The sequence below is a fragment of the Heptranchias perlo genome, chromosome 6, assembly GCF_035084215.1.
Source record: "Heptranchias perlo isolate sHepPer1 chromosome 6, sHepPer1.hap1, whole genome shotgun sequence".
NCBI lineage: Eukaryota > Metazoa > Chordata > Chondrichthyes > Hexanchiformes > Hexanchidae > Heptranchias > Heptranchias perlo.
In genome coordinates this window covers 55,188,006-55,211,659 of record NC_090330.1, presented here as the reverse complement: position 1 = coordinate 55,211,659, position 23,654 = coordinate 55,188,006, and the positions used below count along the sequence as shown (strand labels likewise).

Genomic DNA, 23,654 nt, shown 5'->3' with positions numbered 1-23,654 from the left:
AGCATAACTGATAATTGAAATCTATGTATAGCATAGACGAAATGCACAGGGTATTTTTCAACTAACACAGCATCTAATCCACGTTTCACATTCATTTGTGATTTATATACTTCATTTTTTTACTGTTTTATAAATGGTACAAATGATCTTCCAGGTTTGTTACACCCCCTACAATTTGGATGTCAAGTAGGCTAACCCCTGGGTAAATGCAGTTAAACAGGGACATGACATAGTAAGAATCAACGTGATTATTAGGCCAATCAGCATTGACCAGATTTCAAATAAAAGGAATTCTTCCTCCTTTTGTGATGATTTTCAGTATAAGTTTCTCTCTATTTCAGACCTGGATGAAGATAATCAAATCACGTGAAATAGTGCCATCCATTAATCATTGTAGAATCAAAATATGTTCAGTAACTTGATTCTATATGTTGAAGTGCAGAATCAATAAAACACAATACTAACCTAGCCTTTTACATATCATAAATCAGTGTAGACCTCAGTGACCCACTTAATTTACCTGGAATTACAACATACTGACCATGTGGGATTCATTGAAACAATAAAAGTTATTATAACTCTATTCTCTGGCTTGGGATCCTATCTTAAAAATTTTTTCGCTACCCCGGCCTTGAAGCCTGGTCTCTGTTCCTCCATGATTGCACTCCTGATTTGAAAGTTTGCCATCTTTCTTCTGGTTCCCAGTGTTTTACCTTTCAGGTTTTGCTGACTCTCCATTTATAAACATACTTTCCCACACTCTATCTCTGCTCCCAGCAATTCTCTCTTCCCCACGCTTTCTCCTCCCCAGATGGCCTGCCCTTGTGCACAGCGTGTGTGCTCTGCACTCCAGCCTTATTGTGCAGCGACTTCACTTGGTCTTCTCCTGGGGTCCATCACTGGAAGAGAAATTGCCAACTGTGTCACCTGCCCACAGCCCCAAGGGACAAACATACATCATGTATACAGCCGTGGCATTAAACACAATGTTTTACCAGCTGACTTGAAACGTCAAAAGCTTAATAACAGGACTGATGATGTGATGATATTGGTGATTCTATTCATGCCAAAAATACCAAAAAAACATTAAACAGTTCTACAAAGAGTGAAATATAGGATATGTTTATCAATTGTCTTGGTCAGAATGTGAAGGATAAAGACCGAATCCACTCTGCTAACAAGCCAGGCTGCAACCTAAAAAAAAATAACAGAAGCAACTCATTGAGTTATCAATAACACACATCACAAGGACTGAAAAGTGCTCCAGTTTGTAATAACTCAAGGTAACCTAATTCATATTCACTTTGTACTTATTTTTTTCAGCAATAGTATCAGATGAACCATCTTCATGGCATTTCTTTGGTACAAGAGAAGATAAACAATTAGAAATTAGTTATACAATTCATGTATTACACCATTTATGTCAAAATTCTACGTCATGGTGCATGATTTAATTTCTTTTGGCATATACTTCTTCTGTAGCCCTTCTCCCCCCCTCTCCCCCCACCCCATCACATGACACTTCAAATTTAATTTCCTCTGAGGCACGATAATTGAAATAGCTCCCAGCAGCAAATGGGTTCAGGAAGGTCTGCTAATATGATTATTACAAGATAATTTCTCTAGATTTAGTGATTATTTTTGTATGTAGTACCTGTCTAATTTTAATCTCTTCTCTTCAAGCCACAATATTCCAATAATGCACTTAGCAATAGTTTATCATATACCAGCAGATCTTCAGTGACATTATTCATGCTAAGTCAGCTGATATGTATTTTTATTCTATGTACAATATATTACTAGCACTGCTAATTTATGGTGATTAAATAGTTGACATTACATTTTTATTACTAAGTATTATGGGGGTGTTAGTGACAGTTTCAGGTTCATATGTCTACATTTTCTTGGAAATTATTAAGATAGCTAAATAAATATCAAACCACTATGTAACAAATTTTTTGTTTTAATTTTTTTTGTAATCTAAAAGTCTAGGATCCTTGGAGAGATCTCCAGATTGCAGGTAGGTTGATGTTGTGCAGAAGTACTGTGAGGGCAGGGTGCAGAAGCAGAAGAATATGGTTTTAGTAGGTTTGATCTAGACATGTGGGAGGGTATCGAGCAGTGAGAGAGAGGTAGAGGAATCTGGCAGTAGTATGTTGGGAGTATGGAAATGTTGGAAAGGGGAGCTGACTGTGACAATAGTAAGAAGATGGGTGTAGGTAGAGTATAGGCGTTTTGGGGTGTGGGAATATTGGGGGTTATCCATGGGTAACGGAGTAGTGGGGAGTTGCAGGATCTGGAAGTGGTGTACCAGGAGTGAAGTGGTGAGAAGGAGGTGTTAGGGTATAGCAGTGGTGGGAGCACGGTCTTCAGTGTGGGAGCTCTGGTATGGTGATGAAAGGGTATGGAAGTATGGGGGAAATGGGTCTGTGGGGTGTGGACGCACTGGAAGAAGGATCTTGGGGATAGAAACACTGGTGGGGGAATGTTGCAAGGTGCTACAGGGCAAAAAGCTGTGAACTGGGCAATGGTTATAAAGCTCTTTAAAGCTTTTGGTAAAAGCACACTAAGCACTAAAAGAACTTTATAGCCAGTTTCTGGATCACTGTTGGGAACACAGTGGTCGTTTTTTTTTCAGTCTGCAAATAGGCTTTCATGCATAAAAGTGTTTTCATCATCAGTGTTAAAGCTTAGAAAGTTCTTAAACAATTTAAAGCCAGTCTGTGGTCATGGGCAGGAGTGTAGCTTTTGATGTGCAAGGTTGGGATTCCATAAACGTCTTCCCCATGACTGAGGCGAGAAAGCTTCTATTATTTAAAGGGCAAAGAGCACGACTTATACATTATTACAAGTACCGTTTGAGCTTAACATAACAGACTTCTCCTGCTCAGGGCTCAGAAATGACTGTCTTCTGTTCCTCCTTCAGTCCTACCTCCACTAACTGTTCCAGCCCAGTGTCATGCATTTCCTGCTCTCAACTGCTGTTTCTTGCCATCCTTCCCGAATGCCCATGCTTTCCCCTGCCCTAACCACTCGTGCATACCACCCCCCCCCCCCCCCTTCACTGGAACTTGTTCCTGAAAAAGTCCGTACTGCTGTGTTCCTAACGACAATCCAGAAATTGACCCAAGTTCATTGAAGTGTGACTGCCTCGTCCCACTGCTAGAGAGGGTAGAACCACAGCGTGGAGCGGGGGAGGAAGACCACCTCAGGGAATGGTGGAATAAATGCCAGCTTGGAGCAGTGGGAGAGCCAGCAAGGAGGCAGCGATGGGCGAATGGCTGCTGCCCATGTCAATCACAACAAGCTCCTCTCCTACATTTTGGCTCCAAATTCAGTGAAAAATTCTCTCACTTCTGAGAAAGACAATGAACCATTTTTTGTGGCTTTATGGCAATTTCTTTAAAAAATAAGAACTTGGTAAATACCTAAATGTTAGATTGGCAACAGGGAAAGTGATGGGGGATGCCTAACAGCGCGAGAGGCTGCAGATAGGTCAGCTGACAAGTGGACCATGGTGGGGATAGGTGGCCAATAGGGGCAAACGGCAGTTTGAGATCATTTCTTCTGGGCTCCCATCCCCACAAGGCTGCTAGACACTGCCCCCTCCCCCACAATACTATCAGATTCCGGCAAAACTGCCAGACTCTGGTTCCTCTATGCTCCCAAACCCTGCTCTCCTTCCTTAGAATTCTTCTTCCTCCCAACTTCTAGTTCACATATAATGGTAGACCTCACACTCAGTGCTGCCAAACCACAAGACTACCCCCAGTGATCCCATATCCCAGAACTTCCTTCATTAATGCTCCCAGGCAAACTCTAAGTAATCCCAGAATCTGCTCAATGCTCCTAGAAAACCTTCTTCACAGGGCTCCTGGACTTCAGGTCTTCCTCCCTATGCCACCAGAGCCTGGGTCCCCCCATCAAAAGGGCTATTATACCCAAAAATACATCCCATGCTGCCAGATCCCGAGATCATTTGCTCGTGCTTACAGATCCCAGGACTGCCCCAGAACTGATAAATCGGCATTCCTAATAATGCTACTCGGCGTAACACTCAGTTCTTAAAAAAATCCTCTTGACTCACTGTGAGCATCAGCTAGAATCAAAAATGCTCATCTCATTAGTATGAACTGGAGTAATTTATTTATATTGCTTGTTCAACCAAGAAAAATTATAAACCTACAAGAAAATACAGAATAGGAGCAGGAATAGGCCATACGGCCCCTCGAGCCTGCTCTGCCATTCAATAAGATTACGGCTGATCTTCGACCTCAACTCCACTTTCCCGCTCCCAAATCTCGATACCCTTAAGTGTTCAAGATTGAGACTGAGATTTTTGAATATACTCAACGACTGAGCATCCACAGCCCTCTGGGGTAAAGAATTCCAAAGATTCACAACCCTCTGAGTGAAAAAAATCTTTCCTCATCTTGGTCCTAAATGGCCAACCTCTTATCTTGAGGTTATGACCCCCCAGTTCTAGACAGTCTAGCCAGGGCAAACAGCCTCTTAGCATCTACCCTGTCAAGCCCTCTAAGAATGTTATATGTTTCAATGAGATCACCTCTCATTCGTCTAAACTCGAGAATATAGGTCCATTTTACTCAATCTCTCTTCATAGGACAACCCTCTCAACCCAAGAATCAATCCAGTGAACCTTTATTGTACCCCTCGAAGGCAAATATATCCTTCCTTAGGTAACGAGACCAAAACAGTACACAGTACTCCTATATAACTGCAGCAAGACCTCCTTACACTTATACTCCAACCCCCTTCCAAAAAGGCTAACATTCCATTTGTCTTCCTAATTGTTTGCTGTACCTGCATGTTAACTTTCTGTGATTCATGTACAAGGACACCTAAATCCCTCCACCAACATTTCTTAGTCTCTCACCTTTTAAGAAATATTCTGTTTTTCTATTCTTCCTACCAAAGTGGATAACCTCACATTATATTCCATCTGCCACCTTCTTGCCCACTCTCTCAACTGGTCGATATCCCTTTGTAGCCTCCTCACAGCTTACTTTCCCACCTAGCTTTGTATCATCAGTAAACTTGGATACATTACACTCTGTCCCCTCATCTAAGTCATTGGCATATATTGTAATCAGCTGAGGCCCAAGCACCGATCCTTGTGGCACCCCACTAGTTACAGCCTGCCAACACGAAAATGACCTGTTTATTTCTACACTGTTTTCTGTCCGTTAACCAATCCTCGATCCATGCTAATTTAGGGAACCAAATGTGATATTTCCACGTTTGCTGATGACACAAAACTAGGTGGGATCATGAGTTGTGAGGAGGATGCAAAGAGGCTTCAAGGTGATTTAGACAAGTTGAGTGAATGGGCAAATACATGGCAGATGCAGTACAATGTGGACAAATGTGAAGTTATCCACTTCGGAAGGAAAAACAGAAAGGCAGAGTATTATTTAAATGGTGATAGATTGGGGAATGTTGATGTGTACAAAGGGACCTGGGTGTCCTTGTACACCGGTCACTGAAAGCAAATATGCAGGTGCAGCAAGCAGTTAGAAACGCAAATAGTATGATGGCTTTCATTGCAAGAGGATTTGAGTACAGGAACAAGGATGTCTTGTGCGCAGTTTTGGTCTCCTTACCTAAGAAAGGATATACTTGCCACAGAGAGAGTGCAGCGAAAGTTCACCAGACTGATCCCTGGGATGGCAGGACTGTCCTATGAGGAGAGATTAGGTCGACTCGGCCTGTATTCACTCGAGTTTAGAAGAATGAGAGGGTATCTCACTGAAACACATAAAATTCTGACAGGGCTAGACAAACTGGATGCAGGGAAGATGTTTCCCCTGGCTGGGGGGTCCAGAACGAGGGGTCACAGTCTCAGGATACGGGGTAGGACATTTAGGACTGAGATGAGGAGAAATTTCTTCACTCAGAGGGTGGTGAACCTGTGGATTTCTCTACCACAGAAGGGGGTGGAGGCTAAGTCACTGAATATATTTAAGAAGGAGATTGATAGATTTCTAGACACAAAAGGCATCAAGTGATATGGGGAGAGAGCGGGAATATGGTATTGAGATAAAGGATCAGCCATGATCATATTGAATGGCGGAGCAGGCTCGAAGGGCCGAACGGCCTACTCCCGCTCCTATTTTCTATGTTTCTATATATTACCCCCAATCTCAACAACCTCGTGTGGCACCTTGTTGAATGCCTTTTGAAAATCCAAATATACTACATTCACTGGTTCCCTTTTCTCTATCCCGCTAGTTACACCCTCGAAAAGCTCTAATAGATTTGTCAAACACGATTTCCCTTTCATAAAACTGTATTGACTCTGCCGAATCATATTATGATTTTCTAAGTGCCCTGTCACTACGTCCTTAAAAATATATTCTGCCATTTTCCCTACTACTGACTTCAGGCTAACTGGCCTATAGTTCCCTTTTTCCACTCTCCCTCCTTTCTTGAATAGTGGGGTTACATTTGTTACTTTCCAATCTACGGGGACCATTCTAGAATCTAAGGAATTCTGGAAGATCAAAACCAATGCATCCACTATCGCTGCAGCCACCTCTTCTAAAACCCTAGGATTAGGCCATCAGGTCCAGGGGATTTGTCGGCTTTTAGTCCCATTAATTTCTCCAGTACTTTTTCTTTACCAATCTTAATTACTTTAAGTTCCTCACTCTCATTAGACCCTTGGTTCCCTACTATTTCTGGTACGTTTTTGTGTCTTCTACTGTGAAGGCAGATACAAAATATTTGTTTAATGTCTCTGCCATTTCCTTATTCCTCATTATAATTTCTCCTGTCTACCTCTATGGGGCCCACGTTTACTTTCGCTAATCTCTTCCTTTTTGCATACTTGTAGAAGCTCTTACATTCTGCTTTTATATTTCTTGTTAGTTTACTCTCATTCAATTTTCTCCCTTTTTATCAATTTCTTGGTCATCCTTTGCTGATTTCTAAAACTTTCCCAATCCTCAGGCTTACTACTCTTTTTGGCAACATTGTAAACCTCTTCTTTTAATCTAATACTATCCTTAACTTCTCTAGGGAATGTCAATGGATGTTATTTATATGGACTGCCAGAAGGCATTTGATAAGGTCCCACATAAGAGACTGTTAGCTAAGATAGAAGCCCATGGAATCGAGGGAAAAGTATGGACTTGATTAGGAAGTTGGCTGAGCGAAAGGCGACAGAGAGTAGGGATAATGGGAAGGTACTCACATTGGCAGGATGTGACGAGTGGAGTCCCGCAGGGTTCTGTCTTGGGGCCTCAATTATTCACAATATTTATTAACGACTTAGATGAAGGCATAGAAAGTCTCATATCTAAGTTTGCCGAAGACACAAAGATTGATGGCATTGTAAGCAATGTAGATGAAAACATAAAATTATAAAGCGATATTGATAGATCAGGTGAATGGGCAAAACTGTGGCAAATGGAATTCAATGTAGACAAATGTGAGGTCATCCACTTTGGATCAAAAAAGGATAGAACAGGGTACTTTCTAAATGGTAAAAAGTTAAAAACAGTGGATGTCCAAAGGGACTTAGGGGTTCAGGTACATAGATCATTGAAGTGTCATGAACAGGTGCAGAAAATAATCAAGGCGGCTAATGGAATGCTGGCCTTTATATCTAGAGGACTAGAGTACAAGGGGGCAGAAGTTATGCTGCAGCTATACAAAACACTGGTTAGACCGCACTGGAGTACTGTGAGCAGTTCTGGGCACCGCACTTTCGGAAGGACATATTGGCCTTGGAGGGAGTGCAGTGTAGGTTTACTAGAATGATACCCGGACTTCAAGAGTTAAGTTACGAGGAGAGATTACACAAATTGGGGTTGTATTCTATGAAGTTTCGAAGGTTAAGGGGTGATCTGATCAAAGTTTATAAGATATTAAGGGGAACAGATAGGGTGGAGAGAAAAAAACTATTTCCGCTGGTTGGGGATTCTAGGAGTAGGGGGCACAGTTTAAAAATTAGAGCCAGACCTTTCAGGAGCGAGATTAGAAAACATTTCTACACACAAAGGGTGGTAGAAGTTTGGAACACTCTTCCGCAAACGGCAGTTGCTACTAGCTCAATTGCTAAATTTAAGTCTGGGATCGATAGCTTTTTAGGGATATGGGCCAAAGGCAGGTATATGGAGTTAGATCACAGATCAGCCATGATCTTATCAAATGGCGGAGCAGGCTCGAGGGGCTGAATGGCCTACTCCTGTTCTTATGTTCCTAGTTAGCCACGGTTGGATCACTTTTCCCATTGAGTTTTTATTCCTCAGGGGAATGTATATTCGTTGAGAATTATGAATTATTTCTTTAAATGTTCACCATTGCTTATCAACCGTCATATTTTTTTTATTCGTTCATGGGATGTGGGCGTCACTGGCGAGGCCGGCATTTCTTGCCCATCCCTAATTGCCCTCGAGAAGGTGGTGGTGAGCTGCCTTCTTGAACCGCTGCAGTCAGTGTGGTGAAGGCTCTCCCACAATACTGTTAGGAAGGGAGTTATAGGATTTTGACCCAGCGACGATGAAGGAACGGCGATATATTTCCAAGTCGGGATGGTGTGTGACTTGGAGGGAACGTGCAGGCGGTGTTTTTCCCATGTACCTGCTACTCTTGTCCTTCTAGGTGGTAGAGGTCGCGGGTTTGGGAGGTGCTGTCAAAGAAGCCTTGGTGAGTTGCTGCAGTGCATCCTGTGGATGGTACACACTGCAGCCGCAGTGCGCCAGTGGTGAAGGGAGTGAATGTTTAGTGTGGTGGATGGGGTGCCAATCAAGCGGGCTGCTTTGTCCTGGATGGTGTCGAGCTTCTTGAGTGTTGTTGGAGCTGCACTCATCCAGGCAAGTGGAGAATATTCCATCACACTACTGACTTGTGCCTTGTAGATGGTGGAAAGGCTCTGTGGAGTCAGGAGGTGAGTCACTCGCCACAGAACACCAAGCCTCTGACCTGCTCTTGTAGCCACAGTATTTAAATGGCTGGTCCAGTTAAGTTGCTGATCAATGGTGACCCCCAGGATGTTGATGGTGGGGGATTCGGCGATGGTAATGCCGTTGAATGTCAAGGGGAGGTGGTTATATTCTCTCTTGTTGGAGATGTTCATTGCCTGGCACTTGTCTGGCGCAAATGTTACTTGCCACTTATCAGCCCAAGCCTGCATGCGGACTCGGACTGCTTCATTATTTGAGGGGTTGCGAATGGAACTGAACACTGTGCAATCATCAGCGAACATCCCCATTTCTGACCTTATGATGGAGGGAAGGTCATTGGTGAAGCAGCTGAAGATCTTTTAATCTAATTTCCCAACCTACCTGAGCCAACTCGCCCCGCAAACCTATGTAATTGGCTTTGTTTAGATTTAGGACCCTAGTTTTGGACTTAACTACATCACTCTCCACTTCAATATGAAATTCTATCATATTATGATCACTCTTCCCCAGACGATGCTTAACCATAAGATTACTAATTAACCCTGTTTCATTACACAATACTAGATCTAAAATAGCCTGTCCTCTAGTTGATTCCTCGACCTATTGTTCTAGAAAACTGTCTCGGATGTATTCCATGAATTCGTCCTTCAAACCACTTTTGCCAATTTGGTTTACACAGTCTATATGAAGATTGAAGTCCCCCACGATTATTGCATTACCCTTGTTACATGCTCCTCTAATTTCCTGATTTATACTCTGTCCAACACTATAACTACTGTTAGGGGGCCTATAAACTACTCCCACCGGTGTTTTCTGCCCGTGTCATTTCTTAGCTCTACCCATACTGATTCTACATCCTGATTTTCTGAGCTAAGATCCTTTCTCACTACGACCTTTATCTCATCCTTTATTATCAGGGCTACCCCCCGCCCCCTTTTCCATTTTGCCTATCTTTTCTAAAAGTCAAGTACCCTGGAATATTTAGTTCTCAATCTTGGTCACCCTGCAACCAGGTCTCAGTAATGGCTACTGGATCAAACCTATTTATCTCTATTTGTGCCATTAATGCATCTATCTTGTTACAAATTCTTCATGCATTCAGATATAGTGTCTCTAGTTTTAACTTTTTTTACTATGTTCCCTGACCTGACCTTGTCACTAATGTCCTATTACCTTTGGTAAACTCTCTGTCCCTTCCTGATACACTCTGCTTGTTTTTATGCAAATCACTACACTGCTCTACAGCCTTTGCTTTCTCTTTAGACTTAAATCAAAACATTAAAAAGTGATGACAATCTGAGTGATCTCAAAGAGGGAAAGGACAAAATGTTCAACTCACGTGTGGTACTATAAATGCAATAAATGCTCGATGCTTTGTGATATTTGGCAAGATTTTTTCTATATACGTCAGTACAGACAAGACTCATTCTAAGTGCCACACGAATTAAAAAAATTATTCATATCTAAAATCTGTACTTTTACATTGCTGCTACCACATTTTTGTTGGGGTGTGCCATGTTTTGTGGTTTTTACTAAGTATTTTCTCAGGTTAAGTCACACCATCCCCTCCCATAAGTAGATCTCACATCCCTTGTGACCCAGAGTGTACCATTTCCTGCCTAATATCTAAGCAAATGACAGCAACACCCAAGGATTACACCAGAGAACTCTTACTCTGTATACTGACTACTGGAATGTGTCACATGCCATCAAATGTTTCTCCTCTCTTTGAAAAGCAGATTGAATATACATTCCATCAGACCGATCAGCTTCTAAACTAACAGACGATTTACATAAATAAAGCAGGTAAATGAACAATAGACAATTGTTACAAATTTCCCAGTCAGCACTGGATATTCTCTTAGATTCAGCATCAACATCACCTATTGTTTCCGTAGGCAGACCCTATGTGCCCTACGAACAGTACCTTTGCTGCCCAATATCTAGTTGAATGATAGCATGACCCAGGAGTTTCAACAATGTGTGTGTGTATTGGATATTGTGATCTTTTTCTCTTTGTTGTAAATCTCTTGCATTTAGTCTTGTATCTATGCTCTTGCTCCACATTCTAGACTCCTTAACTACTGGAAACAATCTTCTAAAAGCCACGCTGTCCCATTCCTTCATAATTTTAAACACTATCAAATTACCCAGTAATCTCCTCTGTTCTAACAAAACCAGCTCCAATTTTTCCAATTCTTTCTTCATATTTGTATTTCCTCATATCAGGTAGCATTCTAGTGAATCTGTATTGTACCCTCTCTTTACTTATTTCTAGTTGGATCTTAAACCTCATCATATTGTGATCTCTCTAACCTGATGGTAGATTTCCTCTTCCATTTCCTTCCCATAATTTGGGGGTCTCCAATTTAACCCGACAAATGAAACAAGCCCTTTTTTAAAATCTTTGAGTTCCAGCCATATTGACCGACTTTATCCCTTTCTTGTACACTTCAACCCTCTCTACTGCATGTATTTCCTCTTTTACCAATATTGCCACTGTGCTTCCTTCCTTATCTTTTCAATCCTCCTCAATATATTATATCTTAATATGTTTCTTTCCCACTCTTGAGTAGTTTGCAGTTAGGTTTCTGGAAATGCTATTAAGTCTAGATCTTCCTGTAAAATAATTGCTTCCTGTTGCCCCAGTTTATTTCCTACATTCTTTGCGTTGAAACCTTTTTTGCTTTTTAAAAAAGACTACTCCTTTTCCCATGATTTGTCTAAGCTACCCCACTTATTTCAGTCTTTTACAACTAGTCTATTTGATTTTATTCCTCTGAACCGTACCCTTCCTGCTGAATTGTTTTCTGCATATTATCCTCATCTCTTTTTCCCTTTACTATTAGCTGATTCTGGTTGGTTTTATTTTTCAGCACTCCCCCACCCCACCCTTTCTAGTTTAAATATCTCCCTGATGTGTTGAATTGTCTCTGTCTCATCCTCAAATTCTGAGATTTTGAGCTAGAGTAGTGCCAGTTGGTAGCACTATCCACAGACATATTTGCCAGTCAACACATACTGCTTGAAACTTCCACACATTGTTGGAATGACACATCACTGTTCTTTCCTGTGCTGCTATTTTTAGATTTAGTTAATTTGTTCTACTTACATATATAGTATCAAGTTAGTAAACTCAATGCAACAGTGACTCACTTCAAAAGTACAGTTGTGGGATGTCCTGAGGTCATGAAACACGCTATATAAATGCGAGTTCTTTCTTTAATTACAATCTCCTTCCCCTTCTGCACCTAATCACCATTCTCACCAAATTCCCATTTTAGAAGTCCTTACTCCCACTCTGTTTCCAGCTCACTTTGTGAAAACTATCTCTCTTTATATGCCTTTCAGACACAACCCAGTTTCAACTGGTCAGTCAGAACACTTGGACAGTGGCCTATTTATAGTTCATTGACAGTTAACTGCCAACTGACTTGCAATTATACAAGTTAAAATCTAAGCATAACTTTCAGTTCAATAAAAAGCACAAGTTCTGTATCACTAAACCACAGCTCATCTGCTACTCACCAATGAATTTCATCTCTCACCAAATTCTCCTTCTAGTAGTTGTCACTCCCACTGTTATGTGCTTACGACAATGGTCAGGCATGATACCACAAGTCTAAGTTGCCATTTCCCTAAATGTACAGCTTTCAAAAATTATTTTGTACATAAATGGCTAAATTTTATACACACATACACAATGAAGGTGAGCTTTTTTGAATAGATTTCTTCAAGACTCTCATCTGTTGTACCAATATTGCTGTATAGGTATTCACCGCAATAAGATCACAAGAAATAGAAGTCGGAGTTGGCCATATGTCCCCTCCAGCCTGCTCTGCCATTCAATAAGATCATGGCTGATTTTCGACCTCTACTCCACTTTCCCACCCGATCCCCTTATCCCTTCATTCCCTTAGAGTCCAAAAATCTATCCATCTCAGTCTTGAATATACTCAACAACTGACCATCCACAGCCCTCTGGGGTAGAGAATTCCAAATATTTGTGACCCCAGGTGAAGAAATTCCTCCTCATCTCAGTCCTAAATGTCCAATCCCTTATCCTGAGACTATGTTCCCCTAGTTCTAGACTCTCCAGCCAGGGGAAACATCCTCTCAGCATCTACCCTGTCAAACCATCTTAGAATCTTTTATGTTTTTCATGAGATCATCTCTCATTCTTCTAAACTCCAGAGTATAGGCCTATTCTACTCAATCTTTCTTCACAGACAACCCTCTCATTCCAGTAATCAATCTAGTGAATCTTCATTGCAGGAAGGCAAGTGTATCCTTCCTTAGGTAAGGAGATCAAAACTGCACACAGCACTCCAGGTGTGGTCTCACCAAAGCTCTATGTAATTGCAGCAAGACCTCCTTACTCTTGTACTCCAACCTCTTTGTAATAAAGGCCAACATACCATTTGCCTTCCTAATTGCTTGCTGTACCTGCATTTTAACTTCCTGTGTTTCGTGTACACAGACACCCAAATCTCTCTGAACACCAACATTTAATAGTTTCTCACCATTTAAAAAATATTCCGTTTTTCTATTTTTCCTACCAAAGTGAGTAACCGCACACTTCCCCACATTATACTCCACCTGCCACCTTCTTGCCCACTCACTTAACCTGTTGATTTCCCTTTGCAGCCTTTTTGTATCCTCCTCACAGCTTACTTTCCCATCTAGCTTTGTATCATCAGCAAACTTGGAGACATTACACTCAGCCCCTTCATCTAAGTCATGAATATAGATTGTAAATAGCTGAGGCCCAAGCACTGATCCCTGCGGCACCCCACTAGTTACAACCTGCCAACACGAAAATGACCCATTCATTCCTACTCTGTTTTCTGTCTGTTAACCAATCTTCTATCCATGCTAATATATTATCCCCAATCCCATGAGCCCTTGTGTTGTGTAACAACCTCTTATGTGGCACCTTATCGAATGCCTTTTGAAAATCCAAATATATTATATCCACTGGTTCCCCCTTATCTAGCCTGCTAATTATACCCTCAAAAAACTCTAATAGATTTGTCACACATTATTTCCCTCTTATAAAACCGTGTGGACTCAGAAAATCATAATATGATTAGGCAAAGTGCCCTGTTACTACGCCCTTAATAATAGATTCTAGCTTTTTCCTTTTTCCCTACTACTGATGTCAGGCTAACTGGCCTGTTGTCTCTCTTCCCTCCTTTCTTGGAGGAAACTCACAAAATTTATCAAATCCAAGAGGACACAAAGCATAAGGAACTGGTATGATTAACATGTTTATAAAGCCCTAAACAGGGTGAAGCATCAACAAATAAACTAAGATCATTCTTAACCAAGCCATAGGACTGTAGCTACAAAATGGAAAACATAAAAAGATGCTTAGAATTGTAACATTGTAACTTAATTATGTTTTGACCATTGCTCCATCTAGCCTACCCATCCAAACTTCCCATCAGGTTCCTTACTTTCACATTTTAAAAGTACAGCCAACATGAGCCATTTTCCCACAATTGGCTACACAATCTTATATATTAAAATCAGTAAATCAAAAGCAAAATACTGCAGATGCTGGAAATCTGAAATAAAAACAGAAAATGCTGGAGAAGCTCAGCAAGTCAGGCAGTATCTGTGGAGAAAAACAGAGTTAACGTTTCTGGTCGACGACCTCTCGTCAGAACTGGAAGATGTTAAAGAGTTAAAGTTTTTAAGCAAGTACAGAGCCAAGGAAAGGGGGAGGGGGAGAGAGAGGGAGGGGAGGGAAGGAAAGGAACAAAGGGAAGGTCTCTGTTAAGAGGGCAGGAGTGATTAAATGACAAAAGGGATGATGGTGCAAGGCAAGGTGGGTGGTAATGGGACAGGATAAGAAACGAAAGATTGGACAGAAGTAGCTGTGAATGGCAACATCAGAACCGTTACCAGCACCTGCTGTCCGAAAAAAATGGGAACAGTGGTTACAATCTGAAGTTAGTGAAATCAATGTCGAGCCCGGAAGGTTGTGAAGTGCCTAAACAAAAGACGAGGTGCTGTTCCTCGAGCTTACATTGAGCTTCATTGGAACAGTGCAAGAGGCCAAGGACAGAGAGGTCAGAGTAGCAGTGGGAAGGGGAATTAAAATGGCAAGCGACCGGCAGGTCAGGGTTACGCTTGCGGACAGAGCGGAGATGTTCAGCAAAGCAACCACCCAATCTGCATTTGGTCTCCCCAATGTAGAGGAGACCGCATTGTGAGCAGTGAGTACATAATACTAAATTGAAAGAAGTACAAGTAAACCGCTGTTTCACCTGGAAGGAGTGTTGAGGGCCCTGGTGAAAGTGTTGCATCTCCTGCGCTCGCACGGGAAGGTGCCGTGGGGAGGAGAGCTGGTGTTGGAAGAGTGGACCAGGGTGTCACAGAGGGAGCGGTCCCTTTGGAATGCTGAAAGGGGAGGGGAAGATGTATTTGGTGGTGGGATCCTGCTGGAGGTGACAGAAATGGAGGAGGATGTTGGTTGAATGTGGAGGCTGATGGGCTGGAAGTTGAGGACAAGGGACACCCTATCATGGTTCTGGGAGGGAAGGAACGGGGTGAGGGCGGAAATGCAGGAAATAGGACGGACACAGTAGAGGGTCCTGTCAACTACAGTGGAGGGGAATCCTCAGTTAAAGAAAAAGAAAGACATACCGGAAGCGCTGGTGCGGAAGGTGGCATCGTCAGAACAGATGCAACGGAGTCGGAGAAACTGGGAGGAAGTGTAATCAAGATAGCTGTGCGAGTCGGTGGGCTTATAATGGATATTGGTTGACGGCCTACCCCCAGAGATGGTGCTGGAGGAGTCGAGGGCGGGCAGTGCAGAGTCAGAGATGGACCATGTGAAGGCGAGGGACGGGTGCCACTTGGACGCAACGTTGATGCAATTCGGGGCGGGAGCAGGGAACCGCACCGCTACAGGCATCACTGTACCGGTAGAGGGGAGGGTGGGGTGGGCGCACGGACTGGTCACTGGTCACTGTCACCACGACGACGACGACGTGGCTGAACTTGTTCTTACATTGAACAACTTCTCCTTTGACACCACTCACTTCCTCCAAATAAAAGGTATCACTATGGGAACCCATATGGGTCCTAGCTATGCCTGCCTTTTTGTGGGATACGTGAAACATTCCTTGTTCCTGTCCTACTCAGGTCCCCTCCCTCACCTCTTTTTCCAAACATTGATGACTTATCGGTGCCGTTTCCTGCTCTCACCCCGAACTGGAAAATTTAATCAACTTTGCTTCCAATTTCCACCCTTCCCTCGCCTTCACATATTCCATCTCTAACTCTACCCTACCTCGACTTCTCTATCTCCATCTCCAGAGATAGGCTGTCAACCAGTATCTATTATAAGCCCACCGACTCCCACAGCTACCTTGATTACACTTTCTCCCACCCCATTTCCTGTAAGGACTCTATTCCCTTCTCACAGTTTCTCCATCTCCATTGCATCTGTTCTGAAGAGGCCACCATCCGCACCAGTGCTTCCGATATGTCTTCCTTTTCCTCAACCGAGGATTCCCCTCTACTGTAGTTGACAGGGCCCTCGACTGTGTCCGTCCTATTTCCCGCACTTCTGCCATCACCCCTTCCCTACCCTCCCAGAACCATGATAGAGTCCACCTTGTCCTCACCTTCCACCCCACCAGCCTCCATATTCAATGCATCATCCTCCACCAATTCTGTCACCTCCAGCGCAATCCCACCACATCTTCCCCTCCCCTTTCAGCATTCCGAAGTGACACAACACCTGCAGGAGATGCAACACCTGCCCCTCACCACCTCCCTTCTCACCATCCAGGGTCCCTAACACTCCTTCAAGGTGAAACAGCAGTTTACTTGTACTTCTTTCAATTTAGTATTCTGTATAACGCTGCTCACAATGCGGTCTCCTCCACATTGGGGAGACCAAACGCAGATTGGGTGATCGCTTTGCTGAACACCTCCGCTCTGTCCGCAAGCGTGACCCTGACCTTCCGGTCGCTTGCCATTTTAATTCCCCGTCCCACTCTGACCTCGGCCTCTTACACTGTTCCAATGAAGCTCAACGTAAGCTCGAGGAACAGCACCTCATCTTTCGTTTAGGCACTTTACAACCTTCCGGACTCAACATTGATTTCAATAGCTTTAGGTCATTTTTTTAATTCATTCATGGGATGTGGGCATCACTGGCGAGACCAGCATTTATTGCCCATCCCTAATTGCCCTTGAGAAGGTGGTGGTGAGCCGCCTTCTTGAACCGCTGAAGTCTGTGTGGTGAAGGTTCTCCCACAGTGCTGTTAGGTAGGGAGTTCCAGGATTTTGACCCAGCAACGACGAAGGAACGGCGATGTATTTCCAAGTCGGGATGGTGTGTGACTTGGAGGGGAACGTGCAGGTGGTGTTGTTCCCATGTGCTTGCTGCCCTTGTCCTTCTAGGTGGTAGAGGTCAAGGGTTTGGGAGGTGCTGTCGAAGAAGCCTTGGCGAATTGCTGCATTGCATCCTGTGGATGGTACACACTGAAACAACAGTGTGCCAGTGGTGAAGGGAGTGAACGTTTAGGGTGGTGGATGGGTTACCAATCAAGCGGGCTGCTTTGTCCTGAATGGTGTCGAGCTTCTTGAGTGTTGTTGGAGCTGCACTCATCCAGGCAAGTGGAGAGTATTCCATCACACTACTGACTTGTGCCTTGTAGATGGTGGAAAGGCTTTGGGGAGTCAGGAGGTGAGTCACTCGCCGTAGAATACCCAGCCTCTGACCTGCTCTTGTAGCCACCGTATTTATATGGCTGGTCCAGTTAAGTTTCTGGTCAATGGGGACCCCCAGGATGTTGATGGTGGGGGATTCGGCGATGGTAATGCCATTGAATGTCAAGGGAAGGTGATTAGACTCTCTCTTGTTGGAGATGGTCATTGCCTGGCACTTGTCTGGCGCGAATGTTACTTGCCACTTATCAGCCCAAGCCTGGATGTTGTCTAGGTCTTGCTGCACGTGGGCACGGACTGCTTCATTATCTGAGGGGTTGCGAATGGAACTGAACACTGTGCGATCATCAGCGAACATCCCCATTTCTGACCACATGATGGAGGGAAGGTCATTGATGAAGCAGCTGAAGATGGTTGGGCCTAGGACACTGCCCTAAGAAACTCTTGCAGCAATGTCCTGGGGCTGAGATGATTGGCCTCCAACAACCACTACCATCTTCCTTTGTGCTAGGTATGACTCCAGCCACTGGAGAGTTTTCCCCGCGATTGCCATTGACTTCAATTTTACTCGGACTCCTTGGTGCCACGCTCGGTCAAATGCTGCCTTGATGTCAAGGGCAATCACTCTCACCTCACCTCTGGAATTCAGCTCTTTTATCCATTACCACTATTCCCATTTTTTCGGGCAGCAGGTGCTGAAAATGGTTCTGCTGTTGCCATTTCCAACTACTCCTGACCAATCTTTTTGTTTCTTAACCTGTCCCATTACCACCTTCCTTGCCTTGCACCATCATCCCTTTTGTCATTTACTCACTCCTGCCCTCTTCCTTATCAGAGACCTTCCCTTTTGCTTTTTCCTCCCCTTCCATCACCCCCCCCCTTTCCCTGGCTCTCTACTTGCCCAAAAACTCTTAACATCTTCCAGTTCTGATGAAAGGTGACGACCTGATTCATTAACTCTGTTTCTTTCTCCACAGATGCTGCCTGACTTGCTGAGCTTCTCCAGCATTTTCTGTTTTTATACTAAAGTCAGTATGTGGGTTATGTGCTCCATTGAAAAATCCTATATAAACATTCGTATGGAGATTCTCAAGTTGAAATGTCTGGAATTGGATATGGTTATGGATAAAGGAGCTGAATTTCACAAGTGATGCTTTCCTTTGATGCTTCCCCATAACACCAGTAGACGACACTTTAATGGGATTTCTAATGTTAATCTGACCTGTAATGCTCCCTGTAATACCAGAACTAATTGAAAATGGTTTTTGTTTTCAGCATGCAGTTGCAGGCCTCCAACCACTGGTGGTGCTGTAATGCAGTAGAGTCCCCTCACCCAGCACCACCACCATTCTGAGATTTTAATCCCTGGCCTTAGTTAAGTTTCAACATTTTTTTTCAAGAATGTGAACATTATCTCAAAAATTACCTTTGTAAAACTCAACACAGGATCTTTCCAAACAACAACGATCTGCATTTATATAATCAAAAGCAAAATACAGCGGATGCTGGAAATCTGAAATAAAAACAGAAAATGCTGGAGAAGCTCAGCAAGTCAGGCAGCATCTGTGGAGAAAGAAACAGAGTTAACGTTTCAGGTCGAAGACCTTTCATCAGAACTGGAAGATGTTAAAAGAGTTAAAGTTTTTGGGCAAGTACAGAGCGGGGGTGGGTGGGGGGGCGGGGGAGCGAAGAACAAAAGGGAAGGTCTCTGATAGGGTGGAGGGCACGAGCGATTAAATATCAAAAGGGATGATGGGACAGGTTAAGAAACAAAAGATTGATCAGTAGCAGCTGTGAATGGCAGCAGCAGAACCATTACCAGCTATTGCTGACCGAAAAAAATGGGAGCAGTCGTTATGAACTGAAGTTATTGAAATCAGTGTTAAGTCCGGAAAGTTGTAAAGTGCCGAAACGAAAGATGAGGTGCTGTTCCTCGAGCTTACGTTGAGCTTCACTGGAACAGTGTAAGAGGCCGAGGACAGAGAGGTCAGAGGAGGAGTGGCGATGTGGAGATGCCGTGATGGACTGGGGTGGACAAATGTAAGGACTTGCACAACAACAGTTTTATTTTAAATCACAAGCTTTCGGAGCTTTCCTCCTTCGTCACTGTGATTTAAAATAAAACTGTTGGACCTGGTGTTGTGCAAGTCCTTACAGAGGAGGAGTGGGAAGGGGAATTAAAATTGCAAGCGACTGGCAGGTCAGGGTCACACTTGCAGACAGAGCGGAGGTGTTCAGCAAAGCATTTATATCGTGCCTTTAACAAAGAAAAACATCCCAAGACACTTCACAGATATAAATCACACAAAAATGGACCCCAAGAAAAAGCAGGGCATATTAGGAGGGGTGACCAAATGCTTGGGCAAAGAGGTGAATGTTAAGGAGGCTATTAAAGGAGATAGTTGGAGTGGCAGAGAAACTTAGGGAGGGAATTCCAGAGCATGAGGCCTAGGCAGCTACGAGCATGACGACTAATGGGAGGCAAAGGGAGTGAGGGATGCACAAGAGGCCAGAGTCAGGGGAATGGGGATTTCTGTGCGGGGAGTTGTAGAGCTGGAGGAGGTTACAGAGACAGGGAGGGTTGAGGCCATGAAACTGTTTAAACGTGAGAATGAAAATTTTAAATTGGAGGCACTGAAGGACTGGAGGCCAATCTAAGTCAGCAAGGACAGGAGTGATGGGTGTGTGGGACTTGGTGTGGGTTAGGATATGGGCAGCATAATTTTGAATGAGCTGACGTTTATAGAGTGTGGGAGATTGGAGGCCGGCCAAGGGAGAATTGGAAGAGTCGAGTCTGGAAGTGACAAAGGCATGGATGAAAGTTTCAGCAGCAGATGGGCTGAGGTAGAGGTGGAGACGGGCAATGTTACGAGAGTGGAAATATGCAGTCTTGGTGATAGAGAGGATATGTTACCCGAACTTCAGCTGAGATTTCAAACAATCTGGTTCAACCTGAGACAGATGGAATCAGAGGCTGGGGCTGAAGACAATGGCTCCGGTCTGGAGCCATTGTCTTCAGGAGGAAATTGCAGCTCAGCCAAGGTCGGATGTCGGACGAGCAGTTTGACAACACAGAAGCAGTAGAGGGGCCGAGACAGGTGGTGAAGAGGTAGAGCTGGATGGCATCAGGGTCCATGTGGAAGCTGACCCCATGTCTTCGGATGATGTTGCCAAGGGACAGCATGAGGAAGAGGGAGTCAAGGACAGCTCCCTGGGGGACTCAAGGGGTAACTGTATAGAACAGAAGCCATTGCTGGAGATGCTTTGGCTACGACTGGATAGGTAAGAGTAGAACCAAGCAAGAGCAACCCCAATGAACTGGACAACGCAGGATAGGTGCTGGAGGAGGATGTTGTGGTCTTTCATGTCAAAGACTGCAGAGTGGACAAGGAGAGATAATGCACCACGGTCACAGTCACAGAGAATATCACTTGTGATTTTGATTAGGGCCATTTCAGTACTGGGCAGGGGCAGATATCTAATTGGAGAGATGCAAACATAGACTTGCAAGAAAGATAAGCATGGATTTACGAGGTGACAACACATTCTAGGACTTAGGAGATGAAAGGGAGGTTGAAGATGGGGTGGGAGGTTGAAGATGGAGCATTAGTTTACAAGGGCAGATGGGTAGAGGATGGGTAATGCAGTGTTCAGCATTAAAAGTAAAATACAGTTGACAGTTTGCACTACTGTTAAGTGATTGGAGAACAATTTTGAGAATAACAGTGACATTTGATTGCAAACTCAGGGGAATTGGGTGGCACTTCACCTTGAGATACAGATAGAGGTTGCATTTGTCTCTCACTGTAATTAGGAGAGACTTGCAGGTCTGAATTTCGATCAGCTTCCAATGTCCTTTCCCCAATCTTCACTCCACACAGAAAGTTTCAGATGCCATGTGCTAAAATTGCAGCTTACATCCTTTGGGTGATTTTTGCAATAAAAATGTTGAGCGTTGTCATTTAAGGAAAAAAAGAATGCTAAAAGCGAAACTATAAGATGGATAAACATTCAAGTATAAAATCATGCATAATTTGGAGATCTCAAAACAAAAATCTTTTGAGTTTGGGACATTAATTTTAAATGACTTCTTTTCTTCAAATGTTTTCTGAAATGTTTATATGTATATATTAAAAATGAACAAATGCCCCCACATCCAACCCTAATATGTAAAAGGAATTCACTCACCATACATGTCAGACATTTTCAACAAATAAATCACTTCCCATGTGCAACACTACAGGATACTGACCAGTAATACATCTGTGTGCACTTGCTGCCAACTTTTCCCGTTATAAATTCCATAATCCACATCTATAATTTAAACTTGTCACACTGTAATTACACCCTCCAGCTTTTGGAGATGTTTCAGTGCCACCATTGGCAGCACCATATAATTACAGCATGACAAGTTTATATCGGCAGTTTTCAATGTAAATACAGACATAGGAATTTATAATAGCAATATAAAAATAAAGAATGTATAACTTCAAAACGGAGACAGAATTACAATACAATTATCTTCTGCTCTCTCACCCTGCTTCAACATTTTATCTTGCTTCCCGTATGCATTACCATGAAATACATACACAAAGAACTTGCATTTATATAGTGCCTTTCAGGACCTCAGGACCTCCCAAAGCAATTTACAGCCAGTGAAGTACTTCTGAAGTGTAGTTGCTGTTGTAATGTAGGAAACACAGCAGTCAAAGTGCAAACAGCAAGGTCGCACAAACAGCAATGTGATAATGACCAGATAATCTGTTTTAGTAATGTTGATTGAGGAATAAATATTGGCTAGAACAGCAGGAGACTTCCCCTGCTCTTTTTGAATGGTACCATGGGATCTTTCATGTCCATCTGAGAGGGCAGACAGGGCCTCGGTTTAATGTCACATTTCAAAGATGGGACCTCTGTCAGTGGGTGGGGTTGCAGAGATGATGACTTTTTTTAAAAACGAAATTGCCAAAGGTCTTCAACTTCAATTGGTAAAAGCAGCACGTTATATGAAGAATTGCGTCTCTTACCGGAGATATGTTCTGATATTTTCAGCTTGCATTTCATTCAGCAGTTTGGTCCGAATAGCTTGAGGCTTCACTGGAGAGAAGTCCGCACAGGGCCGCCCCATCCACCCTACAACAGAAAGGTTCGGGTTTCAAAACCATTTGCCGAAAATGTCTGTTTTAACCCTATTCAGCGGAAGAGTTTAGTCAATTAACTGCCTAACTTTGGTTAAGATCAGACAGCTGTTTCTTTGCACAATTGGCAAGAAATGTTTTATGTTGGTGACACTCAACAGGGGCAAATTAAACCCAGCTCTTCTCGACGAGGTTCCACTGATCAATATCTTTCACACTGTTCGGGTTACTCAATACTCACCGATTAGAAACCCGATGAAAAAGACTGCGATTAGTATGAACAATACGCGCGCCCACTTGCGGGGACTGTCACCAGACCTCATTTCTAGCTGATGGTGTCTCTGATAGGAACCTCCCTTCTCTTCGACCGAAAGTCTAAACTTCGAACAGCTGAGAGCTCGAGGCAATTCACTGTCCTATCTGTGAAACTCTGCGAGAGTATGGGAAAGTCTGCTGTGGCTTCAAACATGAACCCAATGGATCGTGCCTGCTAAAAAAAATAGTTGCATTTACCTAGTGTACATATAAGGCAGGGAAGTGGAAGGCATAATTGGACACCAGTCACCCAACATTCTGCATAGTATGTATAATTTGATCCAGTCAGTTGCAGCTACGGTGGAGGCAGGCAATGTAGCTTTCAAGCTGATGCTAATACTGTCTACAGATCAGACACTGCACAGTTCCAACACTCCCCACAGTTCAGACAATACACAATACACCGCGTTAACACCTCCCACCCCACCCCACGGTTCAGACAATACATGGTGCTAACACTCCCCACAGTACAGACAATACACAGCGTCAACACTCCCCACAGTTCAGACAATACACAGCGTTAACACCCCCCACCCCACGGTTCAGACAATACACGGTGCTAACACTCCCCACAGTTCAG

At 43.4% G+C, this 23,654-nt stretch overlaps 1 protein-coding gene across 1 annotated transcript in view; it reads right to left on the bottom strand.

Moving 5' to 3' along the window:
* Window positions 1-23,146, bottom strand: part of naalad2 (N-acetylated alpha-linked acidic dipeptidase 2) — a 128,792-nt gene extending 105,646 nt beyond the window's left edge. The window contains exons 1-2 of the mRNA XM_067986334.1: window positions 23,001-23,146; window positions 22,649-22,754 (exon numbers count right to left, since the gene is read on the bottom strand). Coding sequence (XP_067842435.1) covers window positions 22,649-22,754; window positions 23,001-23,082 — 188 coding nt within the window. The 5' untranslated portion in view covers window positions 23,083-23,146. The remainder of the gene's footprint in view (window positions 1-22,648; window positions 22,755-23,000) is intronic.
* Between the last annotated feature and the right edge of the window lie 508 nt (window positions 23,147-23,654).